Source organism: Macaca mulatta, chromosome 18 (genome assembly GCF_049350105.2).
Source record: "Macaca mulatta isolate MMU2019108-1 chromosome 18, T2T-MMU8v2.0, whole genome shotgun sequence".
NCBI classification, from domain to species: Eukaryota; Metazoa; Chordata; class Mammalia; order Primates; family Cercopithecidae; genus Macaca; species Macaca mulatta.
Window position 1 is genome coordinate 10,569,957 of NC_133423.1, and position 19,081 is coordinate 10,589,037.

Consider the following 19,081-nt stretch of genomic DNA (forward strand, 5'->3'; position numbering starts at 1 on the left):
GAACTTTCTGCTGCAACTGTATTTTTAAGTGGGAATTTCAGTTCAGGTGGCAGGGGACAGGGTGGATGTCCAGATAGGCGTGTTGAGACTTGGCTAACAAAGCCAACTGAAGGCAGGAGGGGTATAGTGATGGTGAAGTTGTGAAGAATGAGTAAAGTGTGCTCAGGCTTTAAATAACGGCTGCTGGAGTATTTACCCTTCTAGCCCCCACTACTCTTAGATTTTTAGCTCTTCTAAAAATTCTAAATTTTTTTTTAAAGACAGAGTCACACCCTGTCACCCAGGCTGGAATGCAATGGCGCAATCTCGGCTCACTGCAACCTCTGCCTTTTGGGTTCAAGCCATTCTCCTGCCTCAGCCTCCTGAGTAGCTGGGATTACAGGTGCCCGCCACCATGCCTGGCTGATTTTTGTGTTTTTAGTAGCGACGGGGTTTCACCATGTTGGCCAGGCTCGTCTTGAACTCCTGACCTTCAGGTGATCCACCCACCTTGGCCTCAAAGTGCTGGGATTACAAGCGTGAGCCACCATGCCCAGCTCTAAAATTTTTCTAAATAGCTATTCTAAATATTTTGGCTATTCAGATTTCTTATTCTAAGAAGTCCGCGAAGAACACAAGAAGCCAGGTCCCTATTGTTGGTCTATCTGTCTGTTTATGTATTTATTTGCAAATACCATATGAATTTACTCAACTTAGGTAAGATAAAGCTTTATACAAATAAGAAAAAAAAAAAAGCTAGAAAAGAGGGCCTAAACTGATAGAGGAGATAGTGGATCTCATAAGGCAAATATGTTTCTTTATATATTAATACATTTGCAAAATTTAGAGATAATTTTCTGTAAAAATATGAATTCCTGTGTTGTTAGACATGCTGATATAATGTTTGTGTGTATATAAAACTTATTTAGATGTTTATTATTGCCTTAGCCTATTTTCTGTTGTTTCTAACGTAATACCAGAAACTGGGTAATTTGTAAAAAACAGAATTTATTTCTTATGGTTATGGAGTCTAGGAAGTCCAGGTTTAAGGGGACACATCTGGTGAGAGCCTTCTTGCTAGTGGGGACTCTCTGAAGAGTCCCGAGGTGATGCAGGGAATATATGGTGAGGGGGCTGAGCATGCTAATGTGCTATCTCAGGTTTTTCTCTTCCTACAAAGCCACCAGGTCCCCTTCCGTGATAACCCATTAATCCACTGCTCCGTGAATGGATTAGTCTATTCATGAGAGTAGGGCCTTCATGATCCAGTCACCTCCAAAGGCCCCACCTCTCAATACTATTACTTTGCGGATTAAATTTCAACACGAATTTTGGAGGGAACGTTCAAACCATAGTAATTATCTTTTCCTTTATTGTAGACTGGTGAAAATTGGGACTGTTTTGTTCATTATTGCATACTCAGCATTTACTATAGTGCCTTGCCCATAGTGAACTGTGAATACTCAGTAATAAGCTATGTAGTTAATTACAAGAAGCACACAAAACCTTAATTTTGTAACTTGTTAAGGTTTAACAAAAATGGAAACCATGTATTATGTTCAAGGTTACTTATATATGCAAGTATATTTATAGAGTGAATTTCTGGAATTGTAATTGCTGAGTCAAATTGTAGAGGTGTGTGTGTACTGAGGTTTTGTGGTTTTATAAATAGATAACTTGTTTTGAATTAGATGGAGGTTTTTTCATATTTGGTCTTTTTGTGAATTGTATCTTGATGTCCTTGCTGGTTCTCCTCCACATTTGGGTTGTTAGTCTCCTTTCATTTCTTCTTTCCTGTCCTCTTTCTTTTCCTCCCTTCCCTTCTCCCTTCCCTTTCTCCTTCGTTTTTTCCTTCCCTTTTCCTCTCCCCTCCCCTCCCCTCTCCTTGGGGCATGATTTCATTCTGGTACCTGCAACTTGGACATTAGTGTAGAGATCTTTCACGTTCTGATTAAATTTATTCCTAAATATCTTAATTTTTTTTGGTAGCTATTTTAAATGAGGTTTTTTTTGGGGGGGGTAGTTAGTGTATAGAAATGCTACTGATTTTTTATATGTTGATTTTGTATCCTGCAACTTTATTGAATTCATTTTTAAGTTCAAAGTTTTTTGGTGGAGTCTAGGTTTTTCTAGATTTAAGATTATATCATGAGCATAGAGGGACAACTTAACTTGCCTTTTTTCTAGTGTGGATGCCTTTTATTTCTCTATAGACTAATTGCTCTGGCTAGGATTTCTACTACTGTATTGAATAGACATGGTGAGAGTAGACATCCTTATCTTGTTGCTGATCTTAGAGAAAAAGCTTTAAACTTTTTGCCATTGAGTATGATGTTAGCTGTGGGTTTTTCATATATGGCCTTTATTGTGTTGGGATTCCTTTTCTACTTATTGAGAGTTTTTATTATGAAAGGATGTTGAATTTTGTCAGATGCTTTTTCTGCATCTGTTGGTATAATCGTGTGGTTTTTGTTCTTAATTCTGTTAATTTGTTGTATCACATTTACACATTTGTGTATGTTGAACCATCCTTGCATCCCTGGAATGAATTCCGCTTGATTATAGTGAATGATCTTTTTATTGTGCTCTTGGTTTCAGTTTGCCAGTATTTGGTAAAGGATTTTTATATCTGTGTTTATCAGGGATATTAGCCTGTAATTTTCTTTTCCTGTAGTTCCCTTGTCTGGCTTTGGTATCAGTGTAATGCTGCCATCATAAAATGAGTTTGGAGTTTTTAGAAGAGTACAGAGATTAGTATTAATTCTTCTTTAAATGTTTGGTGGAATTCAGCAGTGAAGCCATCAATCAGGTGTTGGGCTTTTCTTTGGTGAAAAACTTTGTATTCCTGCTTTAATCTCCCTGTTATTGATCTGTTCAGATTTTCTGTTTCTTCATGATTCAATCTTGGTAGCTCTGTGTGTCTAGGATTTTTTCCATTTGGTTGTCCAATTTGTTGACATGAAATTGTTAATAACAGTCTCTCATGACTTGTATTTCTCTGGTATCGATTGTAATGTCTTCCCTTTCGCTTCTCATTTTGTCTGTCTTCTTTTATTATTAGTCTAGCTAAAGATTTGTCAATTTTGTTCATCTTTTCAAAATCTCAATCCTTGATTCTGTTGATCTTTTCTATTGTTTTTCCAGTTTCTATTTCATTTGTATCTGCCCTGATCTTCATTGTTTTCTTACTTTTTACTAAGTTTTAGCTTCATTTATTCTTCTTTTTCTAGTTCCTTGAGGTTGTTTACTTGATATCTTTCTTTTTGACATAGATGTTTATTGTTACGTATGTCCTTCTTAGACCTGCTTTTGCTGCATCCCGTAAGTTTTGGTTGGTTTTGTGTCCATTTTTGTTTGTCTCATGACGTTTTAAAATTTCCCTTTTAGCTTTTTCTTTGACCCATTGATTGTTCAGAAGCATGTTACTTAATTTCTATGTATATGTAAATATTCCAGAATTCCTTCTTTTGTTGACTTCTAGTTTTTTATCATTATGGTCAGAAACAATATTAGATATTATTTCAATCTTGTTATATTTGTTGAGACTTGTAACACCGTACATGTAAATTACTGTTAATTTTGTAGTATGTCGTGTTGATGTATATTTTATAATTTATTCATAGTTATGAAATTAAAATTCCTACAAGAATCTAGATGATTGTACTATAATTTTAATGCAGTTTTTGAAAAGGATTTTTGGTCCAGTTATGTTTACTTATTTGACTTTGTATGGTATTAAACCTTTCTTTGGAAAGCTTCTACTTTATCTCATATATTATCACCACAAGTGTTATAAATAATAATACTTTTAAGAATGCACAAAAGCGAACTTAAGTATTCGCTGTCAGGTGGGTTTACTCCCTAAATATTATGCTATGAGATAAATTAATATGTGTTATATAACTATCGATGTTTAGGATAAAGGGAACCTGGAAATAGAAAATCAAGTACCTTTTAAAGTTTATCCTTTGAAGTGAGTGAAATAAGTGAGAAATGATTTAAGAAGTTCAGTAAAATAACATTTCCAAGTAAATTGCTTTGAATGTATGGACATATGTGAAAAGATACACAAAAGCTGTGGTTGCAAAAACAAAATTAGGCAGATATGAACGCCTGATTAGTCAGAAGAATGCTAAGAGGAAGTGAAAAGAAAAATCAGCTAACTTCCTAAGGGAAGATAGGAACTTTCTCTTGTGAAAATTTTTTCGATGTGTTTTATCAAGACAGTCATTTATTACAAACATACTGTAATTCTTAGGCAATTTAGGAGTTTATTGTACCTCTAATCTGTTTTTAATATGATATTTTGTTTATAATAACCTAGAAGTGCTGAATTTGAATACCTTTCTTTTTGGAATGCATTTTTTTGATAGAAATTCATAAATGTGGGGCTCTTGGTTTTTTTTTTCTTTTGGTGAAGCTCAACAGAACTATATAGCATATATATTTTCCTTGGCTGACTTTCCCATAACAGGCTCATGTGCACCCAGACTTTATTGAGGGTCTTGCACACACTTTTGGCATAGCTTGCTGATGGATGTAAAATTGGATATGAGGAGTGGTAACTGTGTGCGTAAAGAAAATGAGCCATCATTATAGCAGTTGTTGCCTTTTAGAGGTCAACAGTGACAAAATAATGGCCCAAGTAGTTGGTTTATAATTAGGATTGAATACTAATGTCTAAAGACAAAAACTTCAGATATGATTAAGCACTTGACATCTGTAGGCATCATTAGAGACATCTTATTCTACTCTGTTGTCCTTGAGAAATGGTAATTCACCCTATATTTTAGAACTGTTATTTGCTGAGGTTCACTGAATTTCAGTGTTAACATGTAAATCAAAGGTAAAAAGAGAAAAAATCCTCAGGGATCTTTAAGTGGAAACAAGTTATTAATAGGATGAGATTCTTTGGGAGAATCTTAATTTTTAGGTATACACATACCGTATCAGTATATTCATGTATTAATGGTAGCTTCTACTTAATTTTTATCAGCATATCAAAATTAATAATTCCTGATAATGAAAATATGTTTTACAAGATGGAGTTTGCATCTTGATATAAACAGTTTGTTCATTTTGCCAGTAGTTTTGGGAGTCAGAAGGCATGTTAGTGTGAGTCAGCTTTTGGATATTTAGGGCTCAAAACACTGTAGAAAATATATTTATTTTTATGGTTTACTAAATGTGTATCTCGATTCTTTTATTCATATATGAAACATAAAAGTTGCAATTATGTCTTATGCAATTTTAATTTATTCAAAGACATATATTGCTTAAGATAAAAGAAAAAGTTGGGAAAAAAACTATTTAGATGTTAAAACACTGTAAAATGAGAGCAAAATGTCTCTACTAAATAGTTTCCAAAAGCTCTCAGTTATATTACTAATAATTGTATGTATCTCTATATACTGTAAGAAATTTAGAGGTTTCTTTACATATTTTCATTTCTTTTCCCTAAAGAGAATGCAGTTAATTTTGAATTGAGTTCTTTAGGTGAAGGATTTTATAAGAACAATAGGTACATTTTGATTGTATCTCTTTTTGTATGTTGTTATGTGCACTAGTGATGTGACACTGTGCTGAGGATGGAATATTAACTAGCTTTGGAGTAAGATGCTTCTAGCTCTGCCCTTGTGTGTCTATGACTTAGATAGTTATTTAACCTCTTTATAAATCTGTGTTTCCATCTGTAAAACAGGAATGAAAATGCAAATCTTCTAGTTTCGTCAAAAAGTCAAATGAAATCTTACTATCTTTTTTTTTTAGCACAGTGCCTGAGACATCATAGATGATTAATAAATATCCCATATATGTATTAATGCTTCTGATTAATGTAACATTTTCTTTTGTCAATATTATTAGAAATAATCCTTTATCTATTTTTTTTTTTTAGTTGGGAAAAGAGGAAAGATTTTAGAAAGCACTAATATTTGTTTACTAGCCTATCAAGTTGGCAAAGATTATTGCAGTAATAATTCACATAGCATTGGCTTGGGCTCTCTGGGTCTTTTCACATCCTGTGTAATTGTATGTATTGGTACAGTTTTTACAGGGACAGTTTGGCAATATATATCAAAAAATTAAAACTAATATATTTTGATTTAGTAGTTTTATTACAGAATTCATACATAAGATGAAATCCAACTTGAGTACACTGTGTGTTGCAGCTTAGTAAATTTATGCATCATTGATTATCCAGGAGTTAGTGTGGTAAATCCTTATTGTTGAAAAACAATCAGATATTAAACTAATGTTTTTGCAGAAATATTGTTAATAGGAAGTAGGAAAAAATGGTTACAGTAATGTTTTTTTCACTTGATATAGGTTTGTGAAAAATGTATAGTTTTAATTCTGTTTATATTCTCGGAAACAAAAAGGAGAGTTATATATCAATATATAATAGTGGCAATTTCTGTGTGGCATGATTATGTGTGGTTTTGTTTTTCTCATTCTCCTTTTTTTCTATTTTCCATGATAAATATGTTTTTCTTTTGTTGAGAACATATTAAACATCTTTTGAATTTAGAACATCTCTACTAATGCAGTAGAGGCCCACACCTACTAGTTAGGTAATATAACTCTTAATCTAGAATGTGGTTAGCAACAAAAACCTTTATAGGAAACAATATATAGTTCAATTAGTAAATATATTTTTTACAAATTTCCTTTTTTAGAATGCAAACCCACTGTTAGACCTCTTGGTTCTGACAGAGTCACAGGCACGAGAAGAAACAGATGATATCCGGACTGCTGTCAGGCAACAACTTCAGAAAGAACTGATGGCTCTTTTTGATACCTTGCTGCTCAATTTCATGGAAGTTACTGACAGGTACCATTTGTAACATTGCAAGTTTAGGTGCATTTATATAGAACCTAATTTTTCTTTGATTTTCAAAGTTTTACTTTGTACTTCTTTAAAATTAAGGAATACTTCTTTCAAATACTTAAGTAATAATCAGTTGTAGTGTTCTGTTTGTTTTTGTTTCAGTTTAGTCTGTTACAGCCCGATTGTACATGCTTGGTCTCCTTCACTACATACATGCATGCATGCACTCACACATATGCACACACACAGCGTTTTGTTCTCTAGGGTTTAAATTCTGGTTCTCTCTTAATTATCTACAAATCTACTTGAGCAGTCATACCTATGCCTGTGACCTTATGATTTTCCTTACACTGACTTTCAAATGCATAGCTCTACTTATGAATTCTATTTTTAAAAAATAAAAAGTTAAGGTGAAAGTCACTATGTTAACCATTTTAAAATGTGCATTTGAATGGTTTTTAGTATATCCATAATGTTTTGCAACTGTCACTACTACCTAATTCCAGAATGTTATCATCACCCCCAAAGGAAGCCTTGTATCCATGAGAAAGCCCCTCCCTATTCACACGTTCCTCTAGGCCCTGGCAGCCACTAGTCTTCTTTCTATGTCTGTGGATTTGCCTATTCTGGATATATCACATAAATGAAATCAAAAAATAATGTGACCTTTTGCCTCTAACTTCTTCACTTAGCATCATGTTTCCAAGCCCTTTGCATGCTGTAGCAAATATCACTACTTCTTTCTATGACTGAATAATATTCTATTTATAGATATGCCATGTTTTGTTTATCCATTCATTCCTTGGTGGACATTTGAGCTGTTTCTACTTTTGGCTATTATGAATAGTATTGCTGTAAACATGCATATACAAATTTTTGTGTGGACATGTGTTTCAGTTCTCTTGAGTATATAACTAGGAGTGGAATTGCTGGTTCATATGGTAACTGTAATGTTAACTCTATGTTTAACTTTTTAAGGAAATGCCAAGCTGTTTTCCACAGCAGCTATACCGTTTTACATTCCCACCAGCAATGTATGAGTGTTTCAATTACCTCATATCCTCACCAACACTTGTTGTTATAGCCATCCTAATGGGTGTAGACTGGTATCATTTTGGTTTTTATTTGCATGTCCCCAGTGAAAAATAATTTTGAGTATCTTTTCATATTCTTATGGCTATTTGTGTATCTTCTTCAGAGAAATGCCTATTCAACATCTCTGAGGATTTAGCATCAATGTCCATCAGGGCTATCAGCCTAACATTTTCCTTGTTTTGTCTTGTTTTTTGCTTTAAATATGTCCCAGAGATTCTGGTACATTGTGTCTTCATTCTCATTGGTTTCAAAGAACATCTTTATTTCTGCCTTCATTTCGTTATTTACTCAGTAGTCATTTAGGAGCGGGTTGTTCATTTTCCATGTAGTTGTGTGGTTTGGAGTGAGTTTCTTAATCCTGAGTTCTAGTTTGATTGCACTGTGGTATAAGAGACTGTTTGTTATGATTTCTGTTCTTTTGGGATTGCTGAGGAGTGTTTTACTTAAAATTATGTGGTCAATTTTAGAATAAGTGCGATGCAGTGCTGAGAAGAATGTATATTCTGTTGATTTGGGGTGGAGAGTTCTGTGGATGTCTATTAGGTTTGCTTGGTCCAGAGCTGAGTTCAAATCCTGAATATCCTTGTTAATTTTCTGTCTCATTGATCTAATATTGACAGTGGGGTGTTGAAGTCTCCCACTGTTATTGTGTGGGAGTCTAAGTCTCTTTGTAGGTCTCTAAGTACTTGCTTTATGAATCTGGGTACTCCTGTATTGGGTGCATATATATTTAGGATAGTTAGCTCTTCTTGCTGCATTGATCCCATTATCATTATGTAATGCCATTCTTTTTCTCTTTTGATCTTTGTTGGTTTTAAGTCTTTTGTATCAGAGATTAGGATGGTAACTCCTGCCTTTTTTTTTTCTTTTTGAGACGGAGTCTCGCTCTGTCGCCCAGGCTGGAGTGCAGTGGCCGGATCTCAGCTCACTGCAAGCTCCGCCTCCCGGGTTTACGCCATTCTCCTGCCTCAGCCTCCCAAGTAGCTGGGACTACAGGCGCCCGCCACCTCGCCCGGCTAGTTTTTTGTATTTTTTAGTAGAGATGGGGTTTCACCGGGTTAGCCAGGATGGTCTCGATCTCCTGACTTCGTGATCCACCCGTCTCGGCCTCCCAAAGTGCTGAGATTACAGGCTTGCGCCACTGTGCCCGGCCACTCTTGCCTTTTTTTCTTTGCTTTCCATTTGCTTGGTAAATCATCCTCCATCCCTTTATTTTGAGCCTATGTGTGTCTTTGCATGTGAGATAGATTTCTCGAATGTAGCACACTGATAGGTCTTGACTCTTTATCCAGTTTGCCAGTCTGTCTTTTAATTGGGTCATTTAGCCCATTTACATTTAAGGTTAATACTGTTATGTGTGAATTTGATCCTGTCATTATGATGCTAGCTGGTTGTTTTGCCTGTTAGTTGATGCAGTTTCTTCATAGTGTCGATGTTCTTTACAATTTGGTATACTTTTGCAGTGGCTGGTACCGGTTGTTCCTTTCCATATTTAGTGCTTCCTTCAAGAGCTCTTGTAAGGCAGGCCTGGTGGTGACAAAAGCTCTCAGCATTTGCTTGTCTGTAAAGGATTTTATTTCTCCTTCGCTTATGAAGCTTAGTTTGGCTGGATATGAAATTCTGAGTTGAAAAATATTTTCTTTAGGAATGTTGAATATTGGCCCTGACTCTCTTCTGACTTGCAGGTTTCTGCAGAGAGATCTACTGTTAGTCTGATGGACTTACCTCTGTGGGTAACCCAACCTTTCTCCCTGGCTGCCCTTAACATTTCTTCCTTCATTTCATACTTGGTAACTCTGATGATTATGTGTCTTGGGGTTGCTCTTCTCGAGTATCTTTGTGGTGGTCTCTGTATTTCCTGAATTGGAATGTTGGCCTGTCTTGCTAGGTTGGGGAAGTTCTCCTGGATCATATCCTGAAGAGTGTTTCCAGCTTGGTTCCATTCTCCTTGTCACTTTCAGGTGCACCAATCAAACGTAGATTTGGTCTTTTCACATAGTCCTATGTTTCTTGGAGGCTTTGTTCATTCCTTTTTATTCTTTTTTCTCTAATCTTGTCTTCATGTTTTATTTCATTAATTTGATTTTCAATCGCTGATATCCTTTCTTGGTGACCTTCGGATGGGGTCTTTGAGTGGACGTGCTGTTTCTTTCTGTTTGTTACTTTTCCTTCTGACAGTCAGGCCCCTCTGCTGCCGGTCTGCTGAAGTTTGCTAGAGGTCCATTCCCGACCCTGTTTGCCTGGGTATCACCAGCGGAGGCTGCAGAACAGCAAAGATTGCTGCCTGATCTTTCCTCTGGAAACTTTGTTCCAGAGGGGCACCTGCCAGATGCCAGCCAGAGCTCTCCTGTATGAGGTGTCTGTTGGCCGCTACTGGGAAGTGTCTCCCAGTCAGGATACACGGGGGTCAGGGATCCACTTGAGGAGGCAGTCTGACCCTTAGCAGAGCTCGATTGGTGTGCTGGGAGGTCTGCTGCTCTCTTCAGAGCCCTCAGGCAGGGACGTTTAAATCTGATGAAGTTGCGCCCACAGCCACCCCTTTCTCCAGGTGCTCTGTCCCAGACAGATGGGTTTTTTTTTTTATCTGTAAGTCCCTGTACGGGGCTGCTGCCATTTTTTTCAGAGATGCCCTGCCCAGACAAGGGAAATCTGGCAGTCTGGCCACAGCAGCCTTGCAGAGCTGCAGTGGGCTCTGCCCAGTTCGAACTCCCCAGTGGCTTAGTTTACACTGTGAGTGCAAAACCAGCTACTCAGGCCTCAGCAATGGCGGACGCCCCTACCCCCACCAAGCTTGAGCGTCCCAGGTGGATCTCAGACTGCTGCTGTGCTGGCAACGAGAATTTCAAGCCCGTGAATCTTAGTTTGCTGGGCTCGATGGGAGTGGGACCCGCTGAGCCAGACCACTTGGCTCCCTGGCTTCAGCACCCCTTTCCAGCGGAGTGAACGCTTCTGTCTCTCTGCTCTTCCAGGTGCCACTGGGGTGTGGAAAAAAAGAACTCCTTTAACTAGTTTGGTGTCTGAAACCCAGGGCTCTGGCGGGGTAGGCAACCCAGGGAATCTCCTGGTTTGTAGGTTGTGAAAACTGTGGGACAAACACAGTATCTGTGCGGGAGTTCCTCAGGCTCAGTCTGTCATGGCTTCCCTTGGGTGGCGGAGAAAATTCCCCGACCCCTTGCACTTCCCCGGTGAGGCAACGCCCCACCCTGCTTTGGCTCGCCCTCTGTGGACTGCACCCATGGTCCAACCAGTCCCAATGAGATGAACCGGGTACCTCAGTTGGAAATGCAGGAATCACCCGCCTTCTGTGTCCATCTTGCTGGGAGCTGCAGACTGAAGCTGTTCCTATTCGGCCGTCATGCGGGCAATCCCCCCGACCTTTTTTTTTTTTTTTTTCCTTTTTTTTGAGAACGGAGTCTCGCTCTGTCGCCCAGGCTGGAGTGCAGTGGCGCGATCTCGACTCACTGCAAGCTCCGCCTCCCGGGTTCACGCCATTCTCCTGCCTCAGCCTCCCGAGTAGCTGGGATTACAGGCGCCCGGCTAATTTTTGTGTGTGTATTTTTGGTAGAGACAGGGTTTCACCTTGTTAGCCAGGATGGTCTTAATCTCCTGACCTCATGATCCGCCTGCCTCGGTCTTCCAGAGTGTTGGGATTACAGGCGTGAGCCACCGCACCCGGCCTTTTTTTTTTTTTTTTTTTTTGAAGAGATGGGAGCCTCACTGTCTCACCCAGGCTGGAGTGCAGTGACACATTCTTAGTTCACTGTAACCTCAAGCTCCTGGGCTTAAGAGATCCTCCCGCCTCAGCTTCCTGAGTAGCTGGGACTGTAGGCGTGCACCACCACACCTGACTAATTATATTTATTTATTTTTTTATTTTATTTCATTTTTGTAGAAATAAGTTCTGACTGTGTTGTGTTGCCCAAGCTGGCCGCGAGCAATCCTCCCACCTCAGGCTCCCAAGGCGCTGGGATTACAGGCGTGAGCCACTGCCCGTGGCCCAGTGTAATTGTTACTTGTATTATGTATGACATTCTCTAGTTGGTATTTTATGCTTTCCTTGAAAAGTCTCGTTTTGATAGAGAATATTTTCTGCCATTTTGTCTAGTTCATTTTTTTTCTATTATTGTGAGTTTAAGTAACCTTTTATAGCCAGTAAGATAGCCCATTAAGCCCATTATACTTCCTTGGTGGTTGATTTTCCCTCTTCTGCGTACATAGGAAATGCTCGGAACTTCTTTACGTTTTTCAAACACAGCTGGCTCTGAAACTGCTCCAGTGTCTGAAAGTGACGGATGCGCCTCATTTCTATGGCCTGCCGTCCCTTGAGCGGACCTTACGAGGGATGGCTAACCTCACTGCGTTTCCGGGGTGGAGCTCACACTCCCCTCTCACAGAGCCTCTCGATATCTGTGTGAAGTACTTGTCAGGTCTCCTTGAGGTAAGTAAAAATAACGCCCCCCCGCCCATGGTACTTATTTACTATTTACTGATTGCTTTTATTTTGTGCCAGACCACAAGTGCATTTTATGTTACTCTATTCAACGTAGAATATTATGTATTGTTTATATAAGTCATAAATAGTGAAATGTTTTAGTGACTTTTATTAATTGATAAGTAAGGAAGGTCACTTTTATAAATACCCTGATTTTCAAAAAAATAAATGGAAACTTTTGATGCTCAAAGGAAGTGTTCACTAGAGCATTTCAGATTTTGGATTTTTGGATTAGGGATGCTCAACCAGTAAGTATATGATACAGTATTTCAAAATCCAAAGAACACAAAAATTCAAACACTTCTGGTCCCAAGCATTTGGCATACGACATACTCAGTCTGTACAATGTTAAAGGGTATTTGTTGTTTCTTTTTATTCCAGTTTGTGCAGTTTTAGATGCTACCGCTATGAACATTCTTACCTTTTGGTGAAAATGAGCATCTTTTTTGAAATTTTATCTTTTGTTACTGAAATATGTAAATACAGCCAATTTTTATACATTGGCCATGTATCCAGCAATTCTTATTTCCAATATCAAAACAAAAACCTTTAATTTTTCACCCTTCAGTATGCTGTTTATGGTTTTTTTTGTCAATTAAGAAAAATCAAATAAAGGAAGTTTTCTTTTGTCCTGTTTTGCTAGGAGCTTTTTTTAAAATTCATAATTATATATTGCTTTTTTCTGCATCTTTTAGGATAATCACACGATTTTTCTCTTATATTCCATTATTGATTGATTTTAAAATGTTAAACCTTGCATTTCTGGAAACATTTCAGTTAGGTTGTGATGTATTATTCTTTTTATATATTAATGGATTTATTTTCTCAATTTTTTAGAATTCTGAAGTTTTTAGGATTATTCTACCTATTTTCTCATGTAAAAATGTTTTTCGAATTTTGCATCTTTTTTCTCTTAAAGAATTTGTTAAGTTTTTAATATCAAAATCATTCCATTCTTATGACTAAAATGGGAGAATGACGAATTAATGCAGCAGGGAGATTCTAAGAACATGACCTTTTCAACCATTTTAACTCTTTTCCTTTATATAACTTTTTTTTTTTTTTTGGAATAGCTGATTTGCATTAATATGATTTTGTTCTCTAGTGTTAGATAGAATTTGATTGTGAAACAATCTTGGCTTGCAGTTTTCTTTTTGGGAAGATAGTAAATTATGAAATGACCTTTTTTTTTTTTTTTTTTTAAATAAAGACAGAATCTTGCTCTGTCGCCCAGGCTGGAGTGCAATGGCGCGATATTGGCTCACTGCAACCTCCGCCTCCCGGGTTCAAGTGATTCTCCTGCCTCAGCCTCCCAAGTAGCTGGGATTACAGGTGCCCACTACCACGCCCAGCTAATTTTTGTATTTTAATAGAGACAGTGTTTCTCCAGGTTGGCCAGGCTGATCTCGAACTCCTGACCTCAGGTGATCCATCTGCCTTGGCCTCCCAAAGTGCTGGGATTACAGGTGTGAGCCACCCTGCCCAGCCTGAAATGACTTTTTAAATAGATCTGAAATCATTCAGAGTTTCTTTTTATGTGTTTCAGCCTTAGTAAGTTGTGTTTTTGTAGAATTTAAAAACTTTTTATCTAATTTTTAAAATTATTAGTGTAAAGTTATTCATCAAATCATCTTACTTTTTAAATGTCTGCTGAATCTGTGGTGAGGTCCCCTTTCATTCCAGACATTAATTATTCCTTTCTCAGTTTTTCTTGATTTGTCTTCCTAATAGAATGAACCTTTGGCTTTGTTGATTCTCTGTTTAACATTTTTCTCCTGTTTTATTTCTGCCAATATTTATTATCTCCTACTTTTAGTTTAGTTTGCAGATCTTTTTCTAACATTTTAAGGTAGAGGCTTACATCATTGATTTTTTTAAAGTCTTTCTCAAATGTGCATTTTTAGCTCTAATCCTCTAAGCATGGCCTTATGCCATGTTTTTACTATCATTAGGTCAAAATATTTCTGTTGTGATACAATAAATATGACAGTGATATGGTTGTACATAGTTCTGTGAGAACAGCCTCATCACAGTGGCCTGACAATTTTACATGTCTGCCGTTGGGCTTCATAGACAAGGCATAACCACAGCTGATCTAAATCTTGGCAGAATTTCCCATGATCCTTCTGGAACATGAGAATATGAAAGGCTTATGAGCAGCTGACTATACAAGGTTGATTCTTATTTATTTCACTGTCTATTAGGAAGTGAGGAGCCTGTTATTGGTTCCTAGGTTCCGATGAGCACTGGGCTTTCTGCCTTGCTCTCCTTGGGGCATAACTACAGGTTATAAAACTGCTTTACTGCAACTTGGCATGGGCTTCTCAGCAACAGAGTGTCTTACATCTGTGTTATAGTCATCTGGCCCCTTTGTTTCAATGTCATCCTGTGCAAAGGATACTAGGAGCTGGCACCTTTGACTATTTTTGCTTTTGCTGTTTATGTAGGTAATAAACTGTCTGAATCTAAAAAGTACTCATTGTTTTCTTCCTGGACAAATCTGTCAGCCTTGTTTTGATTGTTAACCATGTTAGGACCTCGAGAATGACTCTTGTAGGAAGCATTGTAGAGTTAGATTTTGAAAGATAAGTAAATTGATAGCAATAGGAATAGACACTCTAGACATGGAATTCTCTGATAAAATTGTATCTGTAACCTCCTGTTTTTTTTTTCATGCTGTGGGTGCCTTCTTGCCATTATATAGTCTCTACCTACTGCCAGATTATTTTTCAGAAACATAAATTTTTCAGTCCAGACTTCTTTTCAAGAGCCTAAGTCTCAATAATTTTGCATTTTGAGTTTTGTCTCCTTTGTAGTTTTTTCCCATGTCTCTGAATTTTCAGTTACATCTGGCTGTTTTTCCAAAATAAAAATGCGTTTTAAAAAGACTACTTCTCTCATACAGTTTCCTCTCTTTTAGGGGTGGCAATCTGTACAAAAAATTTAAGCTCTAACTTATTTATTTCCTTTTTAAGGAAAAGGCTTCCTTTTGTAAACCTTTTCTTATTCTTCCAAAGTTGGATTCTTACCTAATATTGTTTGGCCTTTCCTGTAGGTTATATACCTGTAACAATTTATATGTGGCTATTACTTAATACATTTTATTTTTATTTATTTTACTTTCTTTCTTTGAGACAGGGTCTTGCCCTGTTGCTTAGGCTGGAGTGCAATGGCACAATCACAGCTCACTACAGTGGCAACCTGCTGGGCCCAAGTCATCTTCCCACCTCAGCCTCCTAAGTAGCTGGGGCCACAGGTGTGCACCACTACATCTGCCTGTTTTTAAAATTTTTTTGTAGAGATGGGTCTCACTATGTTGCCCAGGTTTGCCTTGAATTCTTGGGCTCAAAGGTTCTTCCCACTTCGGCTTCCAAAAGTGCTACTATTACAGGCATGAGCCACTGTACCTGGACCTTTATTTTGTTTTCTGCATTGCTCTAGTAGACTGTGAGCTGATAAGTATCATCTTTGGACTATTTCTACTATCCCATGGCTACTTCATTGACCTAGCATAGTCATTTGCTAGGTCATGTAAAAAAAAAAAAACATTTTTACATAGTGGTTAGTGAATCAGTTAATTAATATAAATGCTACATAATACATATATATTGGGTATAGTTTTTAAATTAAAATGCAGTTTGAAAAACATTTTGGAAATGTGACATAAATGATTATAAAAATGTTTTATTTTTGTATTTTTATTAAATGATTTAAATAAATAATAAAAAATTTATTTTATTAAATAATGATTTAAATTATATATATACACACACACACACACACACACACACATTCAGTGTAAATCATACTTTGGTCTTATCTAGAACTTTTTTCCAAAAACACATATTGTATTTTAAAACAGATTTAAAGGTTATAAATACTCTTTGCTGTACTATAAAATTTAATATGAATTTTACTGGAGTCCCTTTAATAAAATAAATTTCATTTTTAAAGTATAAATATTGAAAATGGATCAACTCTCAGTATACCAATTATTTTATGCTGTCTATGATCAGAAATGTATGAATTTTTAAAAACTGATGTATTAAAGAGTTAATGATAATATTTCTTAGAAAGTCAGCTCCTCTAGCGCATTTAAAATATAATTCAGTTAGTCTAGCTAATGGCCTGTCTATCTCATTAGGTTTTTCAAAAAAACAACTCCTGGATCCAGTGACCTTTTGAATGGTATTTCGTATCTTGATTTCCTTCAGTTCAGCTCTGATTTTGGTTATTTCTTGTCTTCTGCTAGCTTTGGGGTTGATTTGTTTTTCTCTAATTCTTTTAGTTGTGATGTTAAGTTGTTAATTTGAGATCTTTCTGACTTTTCTATGGAGGCATTTGGTGCTATGAATGTCCCTCTTAACACAGCCTTAGCTGTGTCCCAGAGATTCTGATGTGTTGTAACTTTCTTCTCGTGAGTTTACCTGTGTAACAAACAATTCACATGTACCCCTGAACCTAAAAGTTTAAAAATTGAAAAAAATATATAATTCAACCTATAACTACCTAGTTTATAGCATTTTTTGTAATGTAATTTATAAATACTATACTTATAAACCTTTTACAGAGTCTGTCTCCTCTAGAAAGTGAGTTTTACTGTTTGAAATCAGGAATAGGTGAGGACTTGCCACAGCGGTAACTAAAGAAGCAGTGAAGTGTTGCCCCATTTATGTTTAGAAACTATCAGAAGTGCTTTTGTTTTAAAATTATGTGCAAAGACTTTAGATCACACCTATGTTTCAAATACCAGAAATTGAAAAAAGGGCTTAGTTCTAAGTAAGAAGTGTAGTCAAAAAGGCAATAGTCCATTCTGTGTTCAGTTGTCTTTGAGGTAATACAACTTAGTAACAGTTTGTTAGCTATAGGATACATAAAAAGCACAGTCCCTGTTATGTAATGTTTCGCAGTTATAAAAATTTTGATTAGCAAATCTTGCTTTGGTTTAAAAAGGAGTTTGTTTCATGCTTCATAAACCATGTTGAGCAGAAAATCTTTATGTCTTCATGTTAAATGGCAGTAAAATATTAGGAAGAAATCTGTCGCTTTTGTTAGCAGTTGTAGCAGGGTAACATTTACTCTTGGGACTATCTGCTTAATGTATTAATTACATAAACAGGTATCCCTATTGTACTACTAATGACTAAATTCATCTTTTAAAGAATAGAGTAAGGCTTATTGAGCGAATATTGAAACAAAGTCATTGTTGGTCCAAATGATTTGCTTCATAGTTACTTAGTAATTAAAGCTGTTTCCTTTTTGGGAGGGAGCTGTATTTCTAATAAAAGATTAGCTTGTTTCTGCACAGTGAAATTTGAATATGAGTATTTACTTTTTGTAGCTGTGAAATGAGACTTTTTAACTAAGCATGATTAATTATGATAGGTGAATAAACTATGATAATTAAACCTTTAAATCAGATACATGATGTATAATTCCAGAGGTCTGACAAAAATATCAAGTAGAAAAAAAATATTGGCAAAGTTCTTGACTTGTCATTTATAAGCTAGAATTAAAAATCATTACACAGATGACAGACGTTAGATATCTCCAAAGATGATTTAGAGGAAGATAATAAGGACCTGATCATTTAGATATTTTATCTTTAAAATAGTCACTTAAAATTTAAAATTTTTGACCTTGGGGAAGGGGCAGCTGTGGACGCAACTTCATCAAACTTAAATGTTCCTCCTGCCGGCTCTGAAGAGAGCAGTGGATTTCCCAGCACAGCACTCAAGCTCTGCTGAGGGACAGACTGCCTCCTTAAGTGGGTCCCTGAACCCCGTGCCTCCTGACTGGCAGACACCTACCAACAGGGGTCGACAGACACCTCATACAGGAGAGCTTCCCTGGCATCTGGCAGTGCTCCTCTTGGACGAAGCCTCCAGAGTAAGGAACAAGCAGCAATCTTTGCTGTTCTGCAGCATCTGTTGGTGATACCCAGGCAAACAGGGTCTGGAGTGGACCTCCAGCCAACTCCAGCAGACCGGCAGCAGAGGGGCCTGACTGTTAGAAGGAAAACTAAAGAACAGGAATAGCATCAGCGAAAAGGACTTCCACTCAGAGGCCCCATCCAAAGGTCACCAACATCAAAGACCAAAGGTAGATAAATCCATGAAGATGAGGAAAACCCAGTGCAAAAAGGCTGAAAATTCCAAAAATCAGAATGCCTCTTCTCCTCCAAAGGATCACAACTTCTCGCCAGCAAGGGAACAAAACTGGACAGAGAATGAGTTTGATGAATTGACAGAAGTAGGCTTCAGCAGGTGGGTAGTAACAAACTCCTCTGAGCTAAAGGAGCATGTTCTAACCAGATGCAAGGAAGCTAAGAACCCTGAAAAAAGGTTAGAGGAATTGCCAACTAGAATAACCAGTTTAGAGAAGAACATAAATGACCTGATGGAGCTGAAAAACACAGCATGAGAACTTCATGACACATACACAAGTATCAATAGCTGAATCAGAAGAAAGGATATCAGAGATTGAGGATCAACTTAATGAAATAAAGCATGAAGCCAAGATTAGAGAAAAAAGAATAAAAGGGAACACACAAAGCCTCCAAGAAATATGGGACTATGTGAAAAGACCAAACCTGCATTTGATTGGTGTACTTGAAAGTGACAGGGAGAATGGACCAAGTTGGAAAACACTCTTCGGGGTATTATCCAGGAGAACTTCCCCAACCT

At 37.0% G+C, this 19,081-nt stretch overlaps 1 protein-coding gene across 3 annotated transcripts in view; it reads left to right on the forward strand.

The window, feature by feature from the left end:
* Positions 1-19,081, forward strand: part of RTTN (rotatin) — a 195,039-nt gene that overhangs the window by 80,995 nt on the left and 94,963 nt on the right. For all 3 annotated transcript variants that reach the window (XM_077974806.1, XM_077974807.1, XM_077974808.1), the window contains exons 27-28: positions 6,657-6,811; positions 12,122-12,341. In XM_077974806.1, the coding sequence (XP_077830932.1) occupies positions 6,657-6,811; positions 12,122-12,341 (375 nt within the window). The remainder of the gene's footprint in view (positions 1-6,656; positions 6,812-12,121; positions 12,342-19,081) is intronic.